General features: G+C 41.6%; 1 protein-coding gene across 1 annotated transcript in view; it reads left to right on the forward strand.

The window, feature by feature from the left end:
• SNTB1 (syntrophin beta 1) overlaps positions 1-18,691 on the forward strand; it is a 109,909-nt gene that overhangs the window by 60,067 nt on the left and 31,151 nt on the right. Inside the window, exon 3 of the mRNA XM_009568778.2 lies at positions 6,736-6,943. Within this exon, the coding sequence (XP_009567073.2) occupies positions 6,736-6,943 (208 nt within the window). The remainder of the gene's footprint in view (positions 1-6,735; positions 6,944-18,691) is intronic.

Below are 18,691 nucleotides of genomic sequence, written 5' to 3' on the forward strand. Positions count from 1 at the left end.
GTAGGTGCTGAGCCTGGGCTTAAGTTGTATCTGTGGGCACTGCTATTTTAATACCATGTTGTCACTTCCAGCCTTTACACGCATTTCTCCAGGTGGAAATTCCTGTTTTCCTGTAGTAGGAGTCAGGGAGAGTAACGCTAAAGTTATTTCTTCTCATCGCTTACATACAGCTTTTCCACTGATCTCTGACTCTATTAAATGGGAAGATGAGTTTACTGCCAGTAGTGAAGGTACCAGGAAGTGATCTATGCCTGCCACCTCCAAAGAGGCTAGCGGCATCTCTGTGAGGTTGGCTCCCAGGTGATGCTCTCTTCCCAGCTCAAAGAGGCCAATAATTGATCCAGAGGGAATTTGTGGGTTTGTCGTCATAGTTGTTGAATAATTTGGTTTCTGTTTTGCTTCACTTGGGAACTAATTGGTGATCCCTGGGAATTTTTGGTTGTGTAAGCCAAAAAAGTGGGCATATGAAATAATGAGACATTCAGACAGATACTGCTAGATGAGGTGGACCTGCTGTTTGTCTCTTCCAGTGAGACTTTCTCCCATGACAGTTCATTTGCGAGACAGCTGTTCGGTCAGCAGTCCTGTTTATTTATCCCCTTTTCCTATTAGTTTTCATCCATGCTCGTGGATCGTGTCTGTTTCTTTCCCCTGGGTCCTACTACAGCACTGCCTACCAGCAACAATGACAGTGATGTTCTTTCTCAGATAACATCTAATGCTTCTGCAAGTCCATGACATCTTATTTGTGCAGCACCATGAGACTCCAGCCTCATCTCAATCTGAAGAGGTCATTTGCCACTATCACCTGCTACAGTCAGGTGCTTTTTGCTTAGCTCAGATGCATCTCCAGCCGCAAAAGGTTTGCTTGCTGCAGAAGGTGCTATGAGGTAGGCTCTGGCTTTTCTAGAGGTGCAGGTTTTGTGGACAAAACTATTTTTTTTTCCTAGCATTAATACACTGTCTCTCCTACTACGCAAGTTACTTCAGTGGGCTGTGGTCAATGGTCTGACTACACCAATCACAACATCTGATCTTAAAGTTTCAGGAACCATCTTTTAAAGGTTAAATCAAATTCCTGCTGTGCATCTGAAATAATAACTTTCTTTTTTTCCCAAGTAACTGACCTCACTGCTTCTTCAAACAGCACTTTTGCCATTGTTTGGTGCTGAATCTACTGTGAAGAAGGCTGGACTTAGTATTCCTGCGTTACCAATATTCAGCATAAAAAATAGAACAAAATCATTTCCTTAGTTGCATGTGGCGCAACTCTGCTGATTTCCCTTCTATTAAAGCCCAGCTGGTGGCAAATAGAAATGAAATCAACTGTGACAGCTCATTAGTGATATATGCACCCTCTGTTTGGACTTTAGCATAGTCCAGCTCGCAAGAAATGAGTATCTACATTGTATTTACCACTGTAAGTTGGAAGTCAGCAAGTGAATGTTAATACAGCAGATGCATTTGTGACAGCAAGGGAACAGACAGACTTTCACATTGAAAAATTCTACTTGATTACCAAGCAGCACTTGCTTGGTAAAATTGCTTTCAGCTCCATTTAGGTGCATCAAATGAAGATGATTCTTCCATGTATGCTGGGGAATTTTTGCAAGCCTAACAGTCTCTCTATGGAATATTTTTCTTGCAGACTGAACTCAAAGTTTCCGTTGCTTAATTTTAATGTATTTTATTCCTGGCTCATCTCCTGATACTGCTTGTAGAATTGAAAAAGATCCTTAACAGGTTTTTTTTATTGTCTTTTGTAATAAAGCTTTCAACTTTCTAAATATCATCTCCAGTTGTGTTCCTCTAAATCCCCCCCCTATGCTGGAAAGCCTCCATACTTGCACACTCAGAAACCAATAAAATACCACAGTTTCATATGCAGATGACATTGAAAGAGATGGAGTGAGCAGTTTGGCCCTCATCCGCTGATTAAGTTTGTAGTGTCAGTGGCAGAGTGTTTTGTTCCTGGCTATGCTGGTGCAAAATCAAAGTAGCATGATGAACTTGAATAAATCTGGCTCCAGCTTGTCATTAAATTCAAGGGATTAACTTCACACTTTAATCAGTCACTGAATACATAGTCTGTCCTGGGAAAAGGCACTAAGTGGAAGTCAGTGCCTGATCTTGTCCTGTGCTGGTGAGAGAAGTGCTTTCAAGAGATTTGATAAAATGTATTTCTTAGATAACAAACACTCCTACCAAATGAGACCTTATCAAATGTGGTCTATCAAACATTTGCTTTCAGCTTCTTCTGAACCTCTATAAAGTAAAAGCTCTGGATGATGCAGTGAGGGAGGGAGTTTTGGCCTCTTACGTGCAAGGGTACGCCATTTAGATATGCATGGTTTTGCATCACCCACGTGTTCTGCGGGTGGAGAAGGGGATGCTGGAAACACTTTTCAGCTCAGTGACACTCTGAGAAGGAGGGAGAAAATTACTCTTTTATTATAAGGTTTGCCAAATGATCTCTGAGAAAATGTGATATCATTCATATGCATTGCCAAGCTGGAGAGATGCCGCGCATCTTGGCAGCCATCTAGAGCTAACATATAATTCCTTTGGGTTGGTATGGGCTTTATCAGAAACAGCTCCATATGCAGTATTTACATAACTGTGGTGGAGTGTGAGAATAAACACAGCTGTGGCATTGCCCTAAATATTTCAATTCATTGGGGAATTAAGGGAACTTTATCACTGAACTGCAGATAAACAGAAGTCAGTAAGCAGTGGTCAGTTTAGCCAAGGAACAAATAAAAGCTTAAATGGCTGGACTGCTGGAAACATTTAAGTGCTTTAGTGTTGGAGTTTACTAAGGTCATTGGGTTTTTTTCGCTCTTCAAAAAATATGGAAATGCCATCAGTCAGCTGTTATACAAAAAGCATCATCCAAATGGACTGCTGAATCAAAGCAGCGTAGTCTGAAAGGCAGAAAAGGGAAGAGCTTATAGGGACACAGTGCCTTCCACATCTGATTACAGTCAGAGCCCATGAGTTTCTGGGAAGGTTATAAGTTTCTGTTGCTATCTCCATCCCAAGTGACTGCATAGACAAGAGTCCTGGATCTTCAGCAGAAATCTGAAAGACCGTTTTCTTAAAGAATGTTTAATGCCCACATCTTATATGAAATAGCCAGTAGCAGATTTCAGGCAGTTGCAGATTTAGGCTTTTGTCCTTAAGGTATGAATGTAAAAGGTAACCTACCTAGCAGCTTGCACAGGAACAATGCTTGCAGATGTATTCCTCAAACTAAACCAGTGCAGTGGATAAAAGGATTCGGTTTTGGGCTGTCAAAGCAGCATTTATTCCCATTTTGAACTCACTTTTGAGAGGTGTAGCATGTTTTGTCCAGTCTTCCTGTTACTCAGCTCAGGGAACTAGGTAGACTTTCTGCTGTCATTAGTACATCACCATCAAACTTCGATGACTGACAAGCAGTCCCCAAAATAGCCCCATTACAAGTTCTTAAGGGATGATATTTTAAGAGTATTTTGCAAGTATGGTTCAGTACGTGCATATGCATATGTATACTAGAATATATATATTGATATCACAGTAGAATTGTATATATTAGAGTGTGCATAGTTTAGCATCACTTAAACAGAATTGTAAAGACATGTCTTTATTCATTATAAGGGCTGTTCATTATTTTAGAGGACAGAAATCTTGTACAAATACTTAAATAGCCACCACGAAGGGAAAAGCACTTAGATGAAGGATCAAGTAGCAAAATACTTGTTTGTATATTAATCCTCTTGCTTTCAGTAAGAATTTAAGCATTTTCCAAATTACAGAGAAGTGTGTTGCCATTTGGAAGCTCTTTCAGTTCTAGATATTTTTAAATCAAAGCCTGCTACAACTCTAACTTAGAAGGAAATGACACAAGTTTGCTGCTGTTCCTATAGAACTGAAAAAGCAGCATATTATTCTGTGTTTTTATAGTCCTTGTTCAGAACTTTGTTTACTGCATGCTATGCAATGACTTCAGAGGTGGGAGTTCCCTTATAGAAAACAACAGGCTTTGTAAAAATCTTTGTTTCATGCAATCCATACAGTGCATTACCATTTTTTGAAAATAGCACAATACTGCTGTGTTGTCCAAATAATTTTTGTCTTTAAAGAAGTATTAAAATGGGAAGTAGAGTGCGGAAAATCCTGAGTGCTGCTCCTGGCTTGCTCTCTGCCTTGTCTGGGTTACACACCTTTCTGCTTTTTTGGTGGTAAAATGGGGATGCTGTCACTAACCTCGTTTGTAAAATGCTCTGAGAACTCTGGCCAAAAAGTACTCTGTAGGTATTAAGCAAGGTTTCACTGATTACCGCAATGTAATTTGAAAATCCAAGTCTGTATAGTTTTGTTTCCATAGATTGCTGCCTACAAGAACAAGCTCAAACTCAAGTTCATAAGGCAGTAGGAGAGCAGTGTTTCTGATGGAAAGCCAGATCAGGCGGTGTAACTAGAACAGAACAGACTGTCTCAGTTAGGAGTTGGTACAACAACCATCTAGTCCAACTGCCTAACCCATTTAGGACTGACCAAGTTAAAGCAGGTTAAGGGTGTTGTCCAAATGCTTCTTAGACACTGAAAGGCTTGGGGTATTGCCCACCTCTCTAGGAAGCCTGTTCCAGTGTTTGGCCATCCTCTCTGTACAGAAATGCCAGTGTCCACTGTTAACCTCACCTGGCACAGCTTTGAGCCATTCCCACGCATCCCATCACTGGATAGCAAGAAGAGCTCAGCACCTGCTGTAGAGAGCAATGATGTGGCCCATCAGCCTCCTTCTCTCCAAAGCAGACAAATACAAAGTCCTTAGCCGCTCCTCATAGGACATTCCAGCCCTTTTACCAGCTTTGTTGCCCTCCTCTGAACACATATAAGGACCTCCATATCCTTCTTAAACTGTGGGGCCTAGAACAGTGGGAATGCGGATGTGCGTGATCTTAGTGATCATTGGACACATGGCTAAATCATAACTGCTGGAGAAACAGCTTTTCTTATTCACAAGATCTGTATCATCTGACAAGGGTTCAATACTTGAGGTTGAATACTCAGTGCATCCTGGAACAGCTAAATAAGAGCCTTTATTTCCAGACAGTGCTGAGCTCCAGCAGTTTTACTGAGGAAACTTGCATTATTGTGTTGGCTCAGTGCTTTCTGAATAATCAACCCACTTTTTAAGCTATCCAAACAGTGATTTAGGACCCTGAACAGTTCGGCTGCTGAGCCTGGAAAATTATGACCTTTCCTATGTTTAGAGCACTGTCTACATGGGGACCTCCCCCTTCTCAGAATGGACAAACACCAGACCAGTGGTCCTTACTCTTCCAGCCCCAGAGAGCTCTACAGATCAAGTAGCTCTCTTGTTCTGAATCCTACTTTGGTTTAACCAATTAATTAAAACCTCTTAATTGTTATTTAAGCTCCAAATTGCAGGATTTTGTAATTGCATAACAAATATTTGCATTACAGCACTGTCTTGAACCACAACCTGAATAAATTCTGCTCAACTAATTACTTTTCTGCTACAGAAAGGAGTCATTGTGTGTCCCAGAGATTGGGCAGCAATACACAGGACAGAAGTACGTGCTTAGGCTCAGATCCCAGGTTGAATTTGTATGAGTAACGTTCAGGAGCGGTCACTGTACACGTGCAATGAGAAAGCACAAATGTGATACAGAGTTGACAGAGGTGACAGGCAATGACCAGGGCTTGGTTTTGTAATCACTACCTAAAGATAAACCAGGCTGTTATTTAGTGGGTTTTTTAACAAATGTTTGAGTAAAAGTAGCCCACAAAGCTATAAAGAACACGCAAAGCCCCACTAATAAATAACTAATAACTTCACTGAGAATGGAGCTGAAATAGCTGCAGCTGCCTCTCAAAGAATTTTTGTTGTTACAATTGTTAGCAAAGGTGTTGGCACAGGTCCCATAACCATGATGGACAGGATTAATTTTCCTGAAAGCTGTGTTTATCTGTGGTTTTCAAACCACAGTGGTGGGATGAAAGCCCAAAGGACGGTCTAATAAGTGTGATTTTTTGGAAAAAATCACATCTGTCTACACAGGAGTTTGGAAAACTGTAGAAGTTGTCTACCAGCAGCAATCATACAGTTGTGGTTAGCACTTTCATGCTGCTGCCGTTAGCAGGATCTAAATTGAGCACTGAGGATGCTGGTAACTTCTGGAGAAGGCCAGTTACGTTGTGCTTCTGGTTGTTGCTTAGTGCTGTCACTGAAACCACAGTGCAATCCTAAGAGAACTCCTCTATTTGGATGAGGATGGTTTTTGTTTAACTCTGTATGCATAAAATAAGCCCACTGAGAAACTCTGGACATGCATTGATATCCAGCTAAAGAAGGCAGCAGCTTATCCCTGGCTTCTCTGTAGTCATCTCCCGTGCAGTTCTGGGTGGTTTTCGTGTCAGTGAATGTTAATGGGTGAATGCTCCTCTCGGCTTTATGCTTGAAAATCCTGACAAGGTGCTAGAAGGAGGATTGCGTCAGCACTGGCAAATCCCCATCTCAAAGACTTTAAAGTAATGCTAGTACAGACCTGACTTCTGTTAAGATGATCCTGCTCTATTCAGGTGTTGTAAAGGTAAGTTTTTAGTGCTAGGTCTTTATATTAGTATCCTTCTTTTTAACTCATTGCTAACACTAAGCGAGGTGATCAATTTAGCCACCTCATGGTATCTGAGTGAACATAATGTTTTTCCCCCCCATTTTTCTAGACTTATTGAAGTTCATTCACCTGATGCCAAGCACACCGTGGTGCTCAGGAGTAAGGATTCAGCTACAGCCCAAGCCTGGTTCAATGCCATCCACTCCAGTGTCAATGAACTCATCCCCAGGGTGATTGCAGAGGTCAGAGACCAGCTGGGTAAAACAGGGATTGCTGGAAGTCGAGAGATTAGGCATCTAGGCTGGCTTGCAGAAAAGGTAATGAAAACATTTTTATTTTCATTTTTATTTCTAAGCTCTCTGTTTCTTGCTTGCTCTTTGTTACTGAATTCAGCCTTGTATGGAGGCAAAGAGGCTAAATGAGGTTCTGAGGTTTGATTTAGCTTTCCATGAGGACCTTTCTTTTCTTAATGTGCCAATTTCTGTGCTTTTTTTCTTAAAAAAAAAAAACAAACAAAACAAACAAAAAACTGGAAGGTCCCTTGAGCCTTTGCTTCTGTACACTAATTAGCAAAGACTTCCCTGGGAGATCAAAAGTTTCATACAAGAAAGCTGGAGGGGCACTATTCATAAAGGCTTGTGGTGATAGGATGAGGGGGAATGGGTATAAACTGGAGAGGTGGAGATTTAGGCTTGATATAAGGAAGAATTTCTTCTTGTGTTCAAGGCCAGGTTGGATGGGGCCTTGGGCAGCCTGATCTAGTGGGATGTCCCTGTCCATGGCAGGGGGGGTTGGAACTAGAGGATCTTTAAGGTCCCTTCCAACCCAGACAATTCTGTGATTCTGTGATGTGCCAAGTTCAGGCATTGGACATGAGTCACAAAATCTGTCACGAGCCTTGAGTTCCTCTGCTATTATGTCTCCTGTTAAGGTGTATGACCTTTCTACTCCCAGCCTGGGAAGTTACTAGTTACTTTCTCCATGGTTCATCCCTCTGCTGTGCCTGACTGCAGGAGCTGGGCGTGGTCTGGAGCACAAGGTCGTGACCCTGCTGCACCTGGGAGGTTGTTCTTTACTTGTCACTCTGCATTTGAGCCATATTTCTATCTAGTGTCCTTTAAGAAAGCACACCATTATTTTTTAGCAAAACGTGTGTCGGTCCACACCATTTGTAGTGAGACAAAGGTTGCAAAATCTTTAGGGCAGATTTTGTGTGTTTTCTTGTCCCACTCTCCGAGCTTGCAGAGCAGGGAGGACAGCACAACTCTGTGGCTTAGTGCTGTAGAAAAATGTAAAAATTCTAAGGAATAATTTGGGGTTAAAACTATACCGCTGCGGGGTCTTTAATCTTGTTTTCCCTTTTGTATCCCTTTCTATAAACTTAAGAAAAGCTGATTATAAGAGGCTTTCTTTGTTGCAAGTCCTCTCCTCTGAAAGGGTAACTGCTCCATAGCAGACCATATAGAGCATATATGTGAAATATTGACAGGCCATTTTAGGCAGACACATCAGGCTTCTGGTTTATGAATTTCCTCTCCTCACAGTTAATACACAGTATCCCTTTCACATACTTCTCTCTCCTCTTTTTTTTTTTGCTTTGTGGACTGAGATCTTATTTCATGCTACTCATTGTGGACCAGTTCAAGGTCTGCTGAATTTAGTGGTGAAACTTGCATTGCCTTTAATAGGGCCAGGCTGCAGCTCTGTGCATGTTCCAGTGTATTTACAGTGGCTGTCATCAAGAATTAGCCTTGAGAGATTTGCAGGGACATTGTTACCCCAAAAGTCAACATGTGTTTTGCACTAAACTAACCATCCATCTTCTCATGTTGACATGTTGACAATTAGAGAAAATCACTACATATGGTAAAAAGCAATGTCAGTTTGCTTATATTTTGTTACTGGACTATGGGCTGCAAGGCTTAGGTGAAACAAAGATAATCTGCAGGGTGGGAGAGGAAGGTATATGCAAACTGTATGTGTATGGTTTCTGAAGAGGTGTTCAAGGCAGCTAGGTGAGGTTCTAACCATAGAATATTTCCTAAATGCTCCTCATGCAAAACCAGACTTTGCCAGTGGTGTGAGATTAAATTCTGCAGTGATTTTTGGAAGCATATGAGGAATACCAGCTTTCTTCTCCTGGGCTGAACTTCCTTTCCACATCTACTGCTGTTTTTGGTAAACGTTGGAGTTTAGAAAGGGACTTAATTATTAGTAGCCATAAAATAAAACATCTTTCTTGTATTCCTCCTAATATTACCATTAATTTTTTTCTCAGTTATATTTTGTGGCATATCTTGCTATTTTTTCCATGGACTGCAGTGGGAAGAAATCTGAAATCTGTTTTGAAAATCATCTTAGAGTGTAGCTTTTAAGACAGACTTTTATGGTATTGCATTATGTTACCTACATAGCGTATTCTTCCAGTGAATTCTCAACAAAATGGAACAACACTAAGTGGGATGAATTCCTCTGCTTGTTTGGGGAATGGAAAATGTAATCCCATAGAAATTTCAGTATAATTTGCTGTGATTACTCTCTGCTTTCATTAAGCTGTTTCCTGGTTTGACATTTTTTTATATGGCTCTGCTCTAAACTTAGCTCTAAACTTCAACCTTTATGGTACTACAAAAATAGATTCATTAGCGGAGCCTCCCTCAGGTGGGTAACATTAAAATAAATAGTAGGTTATCTAAGGTACTAAGCAATTGCGTGTTAACAGGGTTCTTCCACCTTCACTGAACTTCTCTGTGCAAACAGCCCTAAATTTGTGGCCTTCAGCAGGAAACCACCATCTCACAGGTCCACCATCAGGTCCCTGGCTGTGCCCCAGGGTGGGCAGTGAGGATCTGCAGGTAAAGCAAACAGCTCTGCATCACTTTAAGAAAGCAAATGCTCCCTATGGCATTCTTACAAGTAAGGAGAAAACCAGCCAAAAGCAGTCATTGGAGGTGCTGTATTCCCTTTTTTATTAAGGCACTAACGTTGCCCTGACCTTGACCTTACAGAATAGGTTTCTGAAGCTGGCTAAGGATTAGGGAGTCATATTAGTCACTAAGTCACAGTAACCAAGTACCTGTTTGTAATGAAGTGTGTACACTCCCCATCACCTTTTCTTTCCTGCATTTGTCTTTTCATTTCAGCAAGACCTGTGGGATTAGCAAGTGTGCTAAGTGGGAGGAGCAGCTACACCTGGGGTTTAATATTTTCTTTTTTTTTCCCCCCTTTTTTTTAATGGTCCATGTAAAAATAGCTAGTGACCAAATACAAAAAAAGAAGTTAGTAAAGGCATGCTAACTGAGGAGTTTTTCCATATGTGTGTTAATTGCCCCTCTTCTTTCCAGGAATGTTTTCAAACCTTGTAGAAATGTCTTTTCCACCTTCTTTTTCCCCACTTTTTTATAGTTCTACATATCCTGTGGCTTATAGAGAACCTGAAACAGGCATTACTGCTTTTCTCATCACGCCTGTTCACCTACCATTGAGATCCTTCATGAGGAGCGAATTCATCTCTTGCACAGGAGAGCTAAAACACTGGGGAAATGGTAGTTTAGTTTATCACTTTGTAACGTCTGTTCCAGTAGACCAAGATATTATTGGCAAAAGTTTTATCTACATTTTGCCTCTGTAATGCAAACACAAAAAGGTGTTCTGGCAAAAGTGATTTTGCAAAGGTAGCTTTTGCCAATTCAGCTGTCAGCCACACAAGCAACAGCATGACTGGTTTCAGAGGAAGCTGAAGGTGTAGCCAGGCGCCAGGCTTGTAGCTGGGTCAGTTGAAAAAAAAAAAAAAAAAAGCTTAAATAAATGAAACTCCGAGCTCTGCATCTCTCCCTGTCTTTGCTGTGCCAGTGACACTTTAAATGTAGGCTTGGAAGAAAGAAAAAGCACTTCTGCAGCCGGAGACTGTTCTTTGTTGAGGATGTAAAATGTCTTACAGGCAGTGGGCTTCTTAAAATTATCTCAAAGCTCCTTTGAGAAGCTAAAAAATAGGAGTTTGTGCAAGTTGTCTTTTGTAATGGTAATATTTGAGGCTGCAGAAAAAGTGCCCTTATGGGCTTTTCTCACTGGATTGTAATCCCAGCACTTGATTCCTGTTCACATTGTTCTGCTTTTGCATGGCAAGTGTGCCGCTGTTCCCACATATCTGGTGTGGGGATCAGAGGGGAGAAAACACCTGATGTTGGAGGGAAAATAACTAAAGTGGCACAGTGAATTGGAGTTGTTTTTCAGCTTGTGACACTATCTCCAAAATGAAAAGCATGTTAATATATTGCAGGCCGTTCAGTCTCCTCAAACCTTAGATAACCATATCATTATATTAAAGCTATAAGTGTGAGACATGTCACAGCAGAGTGATCTTCAGTATCAGGCCGTATATTGAAGTATTACATTTATCTTCCCACTCTCGCTCTAATTCAGAGGAGGTAATGATAACAGCAAGATTGTGAGCCATGCAAGCTGTCCAAACAAGATTTAGACAGATGACATAAGAGTGTATCCGAGGTTGTTTTTTTCCCCAGTATGAAATGAAAATGTTTCTGTTTTACTGTTTTCTTGGGAAGTGTGTTCATTGGTTAGCAAAATAAGTAGACAGCAACAGAGCCACATTATTATTCTCATCACAGACAAATGAGTTTTCAAAGAATGTGAGAGAAGCTTCAGTTTTTGAATTTTATATAGTTCCCAAATTATAAAAGTGAGCTTAGAATGTCTTTGCATGAGAAAACTACCAACCCATCATGTAGTTAAACAAATTTACCTTTATTTACCATTGTGAATATATGATTTTAAGCACCTTCCAGTGAAATACAGCAGTTGCTAGGTGGCATTTTAAAACCTCCGGCATGACCACGTCCATGGTTGGGGCTGCCACCATCAACCCTCTTAGCTTGTCCAGCTCTTCCATCATGGTGGCAGCAGTGCTTGTCTGACCCTGACCAAGATCAGATAGTTACGATAGTAGAAAACTCATTATTTTGGTGGGGTAGCTTTAGCTTTCTGCAAGTTTTATGACAATGCAAATCCCAGCCAGAGGCGATGGCAGAGGGGTGGGGACTGGGAAACAGGGATGCCTCCTTAGACAGTGTCTAACTCATCCTCTGGACTAGTTGCTTCATCAGGCTGCACAGACTGAACCAGCAGTGTGTTCAGGAATAAAATTCGGGTTGTACTAATCCCCAGGTGTGTATTCTGGCCCTAGAAAGTAACTGTGTGTGTTTAGGCTGAAACTGTAGTGAGTTTTGCATTGTACTGTGCCTTAACCCTGAGTGCAGAACAGCATATGGTTTAACCAGATAAATAACCTGCTAGAAACATGGGCATTTGTAAAGAAAACTGTTACTCAGATGCCTAATTTCTTTGCAAGGAAATTACATTCCAGTAGTGTGGTCTCCTTTGCAATTTCTAGTCTCTGCAGGAATGTTTTTGTTCTTTTCTTTCAGTCTCTGTTTTCTTTACTAATTATCTAGGCATGTTTGGAAATCCTACCCAGGATTTTACTGCACAGGAAGAACAGCAAGACAATTTGGTCCTGGCCTCCTGTTTCAGTAGTTAGAGAAGAACCTCACTTTTCATATTGATAACCTGCAGCTGGTCATAATCTTAAAATTGATCTGACCTTTTGTACATTACACATACCTCACATTTGAAAATCTTCTCTGTGTCCTGAATTAGAAATTGTACCTTTATATCCCAGCTAATTACTTGCTGTGGAGCACTTGCATCCAAATGAAGAGTCCTGCTTTTGCCCTATGTCACTTAACCTTGCAGCTTATTAATTCCAGAACTTATTTGTTTGCTTTGTAAAACCACAACAGAGTGCTTAATTACATTAACAGTCTTCATTATCTAGGATAACAATCAGCCCGTTCTTAGGAAAGACGTAAACCTGAAATAGCATGAAGAGTAATTTCCTCTCCCAGCTTCAGTGAGGTTCCTCCACAGGCCACTTTCATCAGTAGTAACATTGTTCTTTTCTTGCTTTAGGTGCCTTGAGTTAATGGATCTATTAAGGCAGACTCGGGCTGAAAGCAGCCATTTCATTCACCTTACTGTTTTAAAGGATTTACCAGTCTTTATCCTAGACACATGTGCTATTTCTTCCCATGCCAATGAGAGCCAAGCAAACAATAAATCTAAGTAAGGCAGAAGGGCTCAGTGCGAGGGAATTGGAAAGAAGAGTAAGTGTAAATAAATAATGAAAAGTTATTGGAATATAATGGTAGGAAGGTCCGTGAAGGACCTCAGCTTGAGTCTGTATTTTGGCAGTACAGTTTGTTGTAGTGAAGGAAAACCCCTCTCTCAGCTAATTAGAGGGCACAGTTAAATAGTGAGTGAGCACCATAGTGCCTGTGGTAGCCTTCAGGTGCTAAATTATTCTTACAGAAATTGAACTGAAGTGTAAACAGGGTCCCTCCACATCCCATTGCCCTTCCCAAGAGGGCTGTGTTAGTTCTGGCCAGATTCCAGCAGAGGTATTGACATCCTGCTTGCTCTCCCTCTGTCTCAGTTTTGATCTAACTGTCCTAAGAACTGACTTAACTTCTTCGACAAAATAGAGCATGTTGCTAGCACTGTTCCTATGAACCCCAGGAATGATGAGAAAGTTCCTTTTTAATGTCATCCTGCCATGTAGTTGTATTTAACTTCTCCCTTCCTGAGTCAGGAGAAGTTGTGAGCCAAGCGACGTGACTCCTGCTTTAGCATCTGAGCCTGCATGGGCTGGGGAGGACACAGAGCACAGGTGGGATCCATGTGGTGGTCCTGTGGCTCTGCTGCCAAAGGGACCTCTGCAGATGTCCCACCAACAAACCTGGAGTAGGGTACAAGAGGGAAGTGATGGGCTGTAGCTTGGAAGGAGGAGAGGATGCTGAAAGGAAGTGTGTGTGTGTGTGTGTGTGTGTGTGTGTGCGCGCGCGCGCGCTGCCTCCCCGGGGTGTGGGAGCTGTTTATCTCTGTTCCTTCAGCGTGACAGGTGATGGCTGTTGAAGCACGTCCCAGCGTGGTCCCAAGCACAGCCACTTTGCAAGGCATGGCTGCCATAGCATGGATGCTTAACTCTTTCTTCTACATAACTGAAACCTGTACTGTGTCTTGCTGGGCTGGGCTGGATATTGATGGACAAGGAATTTTCTAGATTTTTGTAGATAAGGGCTTTTCTTCAGGAGGTTGGACCTCTACATCTTTCACCTTTGCAGCTGCAGTTGAATCTGTCCAAAAAGGTCCACTATCCTTTGTGCATATTCTGGGTCGGCTCGCCTTTTGGGGTCTCACAGTTTTAAAAGCCCATGTTTGAATACATTTGCAGTTGAGTTCATTTGGGAAAAAAAACAGGAAAGATACAGGTATGGTGTGAAGGAAGACTTGGGTCTCCTTCCTTCAGAAGCAGGTGAAAGGCTTTCTTTTTTCTCTCAGCCTCTGAAAGGAAATATTGCAAGAAAGACAGTGAAGGAACTGGAGACAGTGATGCTCCTTGGTTTTCAAATGTGATTTAAGTGCAACTCTGCTTGATAAAAGACATGTTGCATAAGGAAGCAGAGTCCTCTACTGAATCCTTATCCAGCCCCGCCGTCAGTGGAGAGCTGAGGGTGTCCTTGCCAGATTTTTCAAGTACTTAAACACCAAAAGAGCTACTCTCCTTCTGTCCCAGTGTGTTTTTGCCTCCTTCTGCTGGTGCAAGCAGGGTCTCAGCAGTGATGGGATAGGAAAGGGAAGCGCCTGTTCTTACCCAGCTGTGAGATGCAGGGTAAGAGAAAGCAGACCAGCACATTAGCTGGGAAAGGTGTGTAGCTCATCATGGGCATTTAGAGGTGCTGTGGAACTGTTACCTTAGGTAGAAAGGCTGCTATGAAGGCAATGCTTTATGGCAAACTCAGCTGAAAAAAGGAACAAGGCAAGTACAGAGCAATAGCAAAGCCCTGAGTATCTCTCATGTCAACTGCACTGACCTGGCAGTGCTCTGGACACCCAGCTCACCCCTAGATCCTACTTCAGTTGTATGGGACAGACAGATTTATTCTTACATCCCTTGAGCTGATATACTCTGACTACATATCTCTGCAACAAAGTGGGAGCTGAGAAAGACAGTGTTTTACAAGAGGTATACTCTTGCACTGTGTCTGCTTATTCATCTGCATTTTTCTGCTTACTGACTGTAAGTAAGAAGTTTGCAAGGAAAAGGATTGCCAATTTTAGAAAATCCAAGATTTTCCAAACATGAAGTTTCCCGTTGAGGTGTGTTTTCTCTGTTCAAAGTTACCGTGTTACTGTGTTCTTATTTGCTGGTTTTGTCTCCTGAAGTTAAAAACCACCTTCGGGGGAATGGAGGGGCCCATTAGGGGCACGTTGACCTTCAGGCTCTGCCCAGTATGAATTCCTTTCATCCCAGTCATCAGAGCTTTTTTCCTAGCACAACAATACTCCTATTTCAGATTTTTGATTAATGACAGGAATAATACATTAGAAAGCAGTAGAATAGGCCATTAAAAACCCCTACTTCTATCTGCCCCCCCAAGAACCTCAACTGATCCCCATGGAGAAAACTCCTGGCAAAACCAGAGCCATTCCTAGAAAAGGGCACTAATTTAGAGGAAAACATTTGGGTTTTCACCCTATATTTTGCATGGTGTTGCCCCATCCTGCTCACCCACTTAGCTTTCAATCAGAGGTGCATTGTCTCTATCCACAAGGCTTTTAGGACAAACGAGCTGGTTAATGTTTGAGGGTTGTTGCAGAAGAGCAGAGTATTACTGCTGGTACAGGCAGAAGCAATGTATCCCTTGTATCATATTTAGCCAAACAACTGTTAACCGAGAAAAATAAACAGATTTTCTAAAAATACCTTGAGAAGAAACTGTGTTCTCTGTTGGAAAGAGGGGTTGACCTTTAGAAGAATAGGAGAGTTTAAAAAAAAATACTGGAGAGGGAAAATTTTGTGTGTTATAGTTTTCAGTGTGACAAGACAATTACTCAATGCCGACTCTACAAATCCAGTCCAATTTTAATCCTTCACCTCTGTTTATGTAATAGGTTCCTAAGGCTATTAATGCCAGCCTTTTACCTTATTATCATATCCTGTAAAAATAAAATGATACCCATAATGCAGCTCTTACAAAAATGTGTCATTAGACAATTATATTGCAACACAGCAACTCTAGAGACTGCAGGGAAGTATTTCTCATACAGCCTAATTGTTGTATCAATAGCATTTTCAACAGCCTTGGTTACTGAGGAAGAAAGAACATCATGATACCATATGTAAAATAGCATATTTTGAAGTACTGATTTCAGGGCCTGACTGTGGCAAGAGTGCTTGAGTTATGAGTGAAATCCTTGTAAGAACTATACTTAAAACAAATCCACATTCGGAAAGTTTTCTTATATAATTCCTCTCCTCTCTCCCACTCTTAAACTAGCATCTGTTTTATTTTAGTTATTTTAAGATGGGAAATGTTTTGACACTGGAGTTTTAACTAAAAGAAATAATAGTGCTGATAAAAATAGATCCTTTTATTCCCTTGCCCCAGATCCTTCAATTCTGAAGATTTATTTCTGCCTGCAGAGTTATTCTCTCTGCTTAACTGGACAGTAATTGATAGTGTGCATCAAGATAATTAGTCTAATGAGTCTTCTAAACCCCAAGCCCCACAGCTACCTTTAAGCTCCATATTGTCTTTACTGTAACGTAAATAAAAGCTTTAGGAAAGGACTGAAAAAAAGATTCATGGCTAGGGAGCCTCTTTGCCCTCTCCAAGGGGTTTCCTCTTCTCATTTTTAATGAGGCCCATATTAGTTGTCATTTGTACCTTGCCTGATGAATAGTTTGAAAGAAAAGCTTTCTCTGTGCACAGCAAAATTTGTGCCAAGTTGCTGACCTTTGCTTTTGGTGAGACCTCATTTAAGTCTCGGTCCCAAGCCCAAACATATTGTTGGATCAATCATGTTGATTTTTGGCTCCGATAGTTATGCTCAGCTAATGACTTGTACGGTGTACACATTAACCTCAGCCCCAGCAGTGCTAATGCCAGGCACGTAGCAAAATCGTGCTGGGGCTGCAGGAAAGACATACAGTGATGGCATCTTAATAGACAGAGACAATTAAGAACAGTAGAGCAGTATCACGGGTTCACTGCTTGTGGGATGTAGGATTTAATCAAAGCAGGAAAAACAAACCATCTTCTGTCTGTTCAGGAAAAACAGAAATCTCAACACCATAAAGGTGCTTTATGAACTGTGAAATAGAGAGGAAAGCCTAAATGTTTAAACAGTAAGATAGTGATTTTACTTCCAAAAGGGAATCTACTTGGGGGAACAACCATTGAATAACATTAGATTTAACCTTGTCAGAGATCACTACCTAATGATTATCATGGATTCCAAGGAATTTGAGAGCATTGCTATATTTTTTTTTTTTTATCAGCAGATACCTTGTTTAGCACTACTTAAGCAGAGTTCTCCTGTAAGTAAAGTTCCTAAAAGTACACAAGTAAAAGCTCATAAGACCTGTTCAGATACTAAAAACAGCCAGCATCACTGGTTTTGAAAACAGCTGTTTCTGGTCACTTCCAAAAGTAACACTTCCCTTGAAGGGCCAGATTTTGATCTCATTTTACAATTGTAATTCTAGAGAGAGACAGGATTTGGCTAATCATCTCCATGGAGAGACGGACGAAAATCCCAGCCTGCACAATCTCTTTCTTCTGGCTGTTTTCCTCACTTGAAGGATTAAGAAAGGAAGGAAGAGTTGCACAATAACTACATAAGAAAGCAACATTTTCAGTTTTAATGTTATCCCTAAATAACCAGCTGCAGGGGACAAACAGACACAAAATAAATATGATTTCTGTGGGTCACACACGGTTTTACGTCTTCCTCTTTGTGCTATGAAAACTGATCAAAAGGCTGGAGGACTGTTACTGCTTCAAACAGAAAATCAAGTGACATCGAATGGAAAGATCCAGAGTGCATAGAGATGCAATCTTTTGTGTTTACATTAGAATCATAGAATATAGAATGACTAGGTTGGAAGGGACCCACTGTGTCATCAAGTCCAGCCATTCCTAACACTCGCTAAACCATGTCCCTAAGCACCTCGTCCACCTGTCCCTTAAATACCTCCAGGGAAGGTGACTCAACACCTCCCTGGGCAGCCTCTGCCAGTGCCCAATGACCCTTCCTGTGAAAATTTTTTTCCTGATGTCCAGCCTGAACCTCCCCTGATGGAGCTTGAGGCCATTCCCCCTTGTCCTGTCCCCTGTTACTTGGGAGAAAAGGCCAGCACCCTCCTCTCCACAACCTCCTTTCAGGTAGTTGTAGAGAGCAATAAAGTCTCCCCTCAGCATCCTCTTCTCCAGGCTAAACAACCCCAGCTCTCTCAGCCGCTCTTCATAAGACCTGTTCTCCAGTCCCCTCACCAGATTCGTTGCTCTTCTCTGGACACGCTCCAGAGCCTCAACATCCTTCTTGTGGTGAGGGGCCCAGAACTGAACACAGTACTCAAGGTGTGGTCTCACCAGTGCCAAGTACAGAGGGAGAATAACCTCCCTGGACCTGCTGGTTACGCCAACTTTGGATGCAAGAGAGAAAACTGACATGTAACAGGACAGAGTGAGAAGGGGGGCATCAGTGGGTAAGAGAATCCAAATCAGGATCTTCTGGAAGAGCAAAGTTCCCTAAATGTATAAGAAACTGCCCCAGCTCTGCATCATTCCTGATAGACTTCCCATGGCAGGAGTCAGTAAATGCAGCATCAAGTCCTGGAGAAGGTGAGATTGGGAGAAGTGAACTGGTCTCACATTCAGTTGATGTATTGGGGACTTACCCTGTCAGATGTACCATAGCAGTAGAGAAGTTAGGTACTATTACAACACACCTGACCTCACAGCAGAACCTGTTGGGATGACATTGTGTTTTTTCCAGCACTATCACAGGACACACAGAAATAATGCAATTTGAACAGACGTGCTACACCACCCTTAGTAATAACCATGTAATAGCATCCGTGGAAATTTCTGCAATCCATTTTAGAGCTGCCCTTGCTGAAGTGTCCCACAGAACCATGGCTT

The sequence above is a fragment of the Cuculus canorus genome, chromosome 2 (genome assembly GCF_017976375.1).
Source record: "Cuculus canorus isolate bCucCan1 chromosome 2, bCucCan1.pri, whole genome shotgun sequence".
Taxonomy (NCBI): domain Eukaryota; kingdom Metazoa; phylum Chordata; class Aves; order Cuculiformes; family Cuculidae; genus Cuculus; species Cuculus canorus.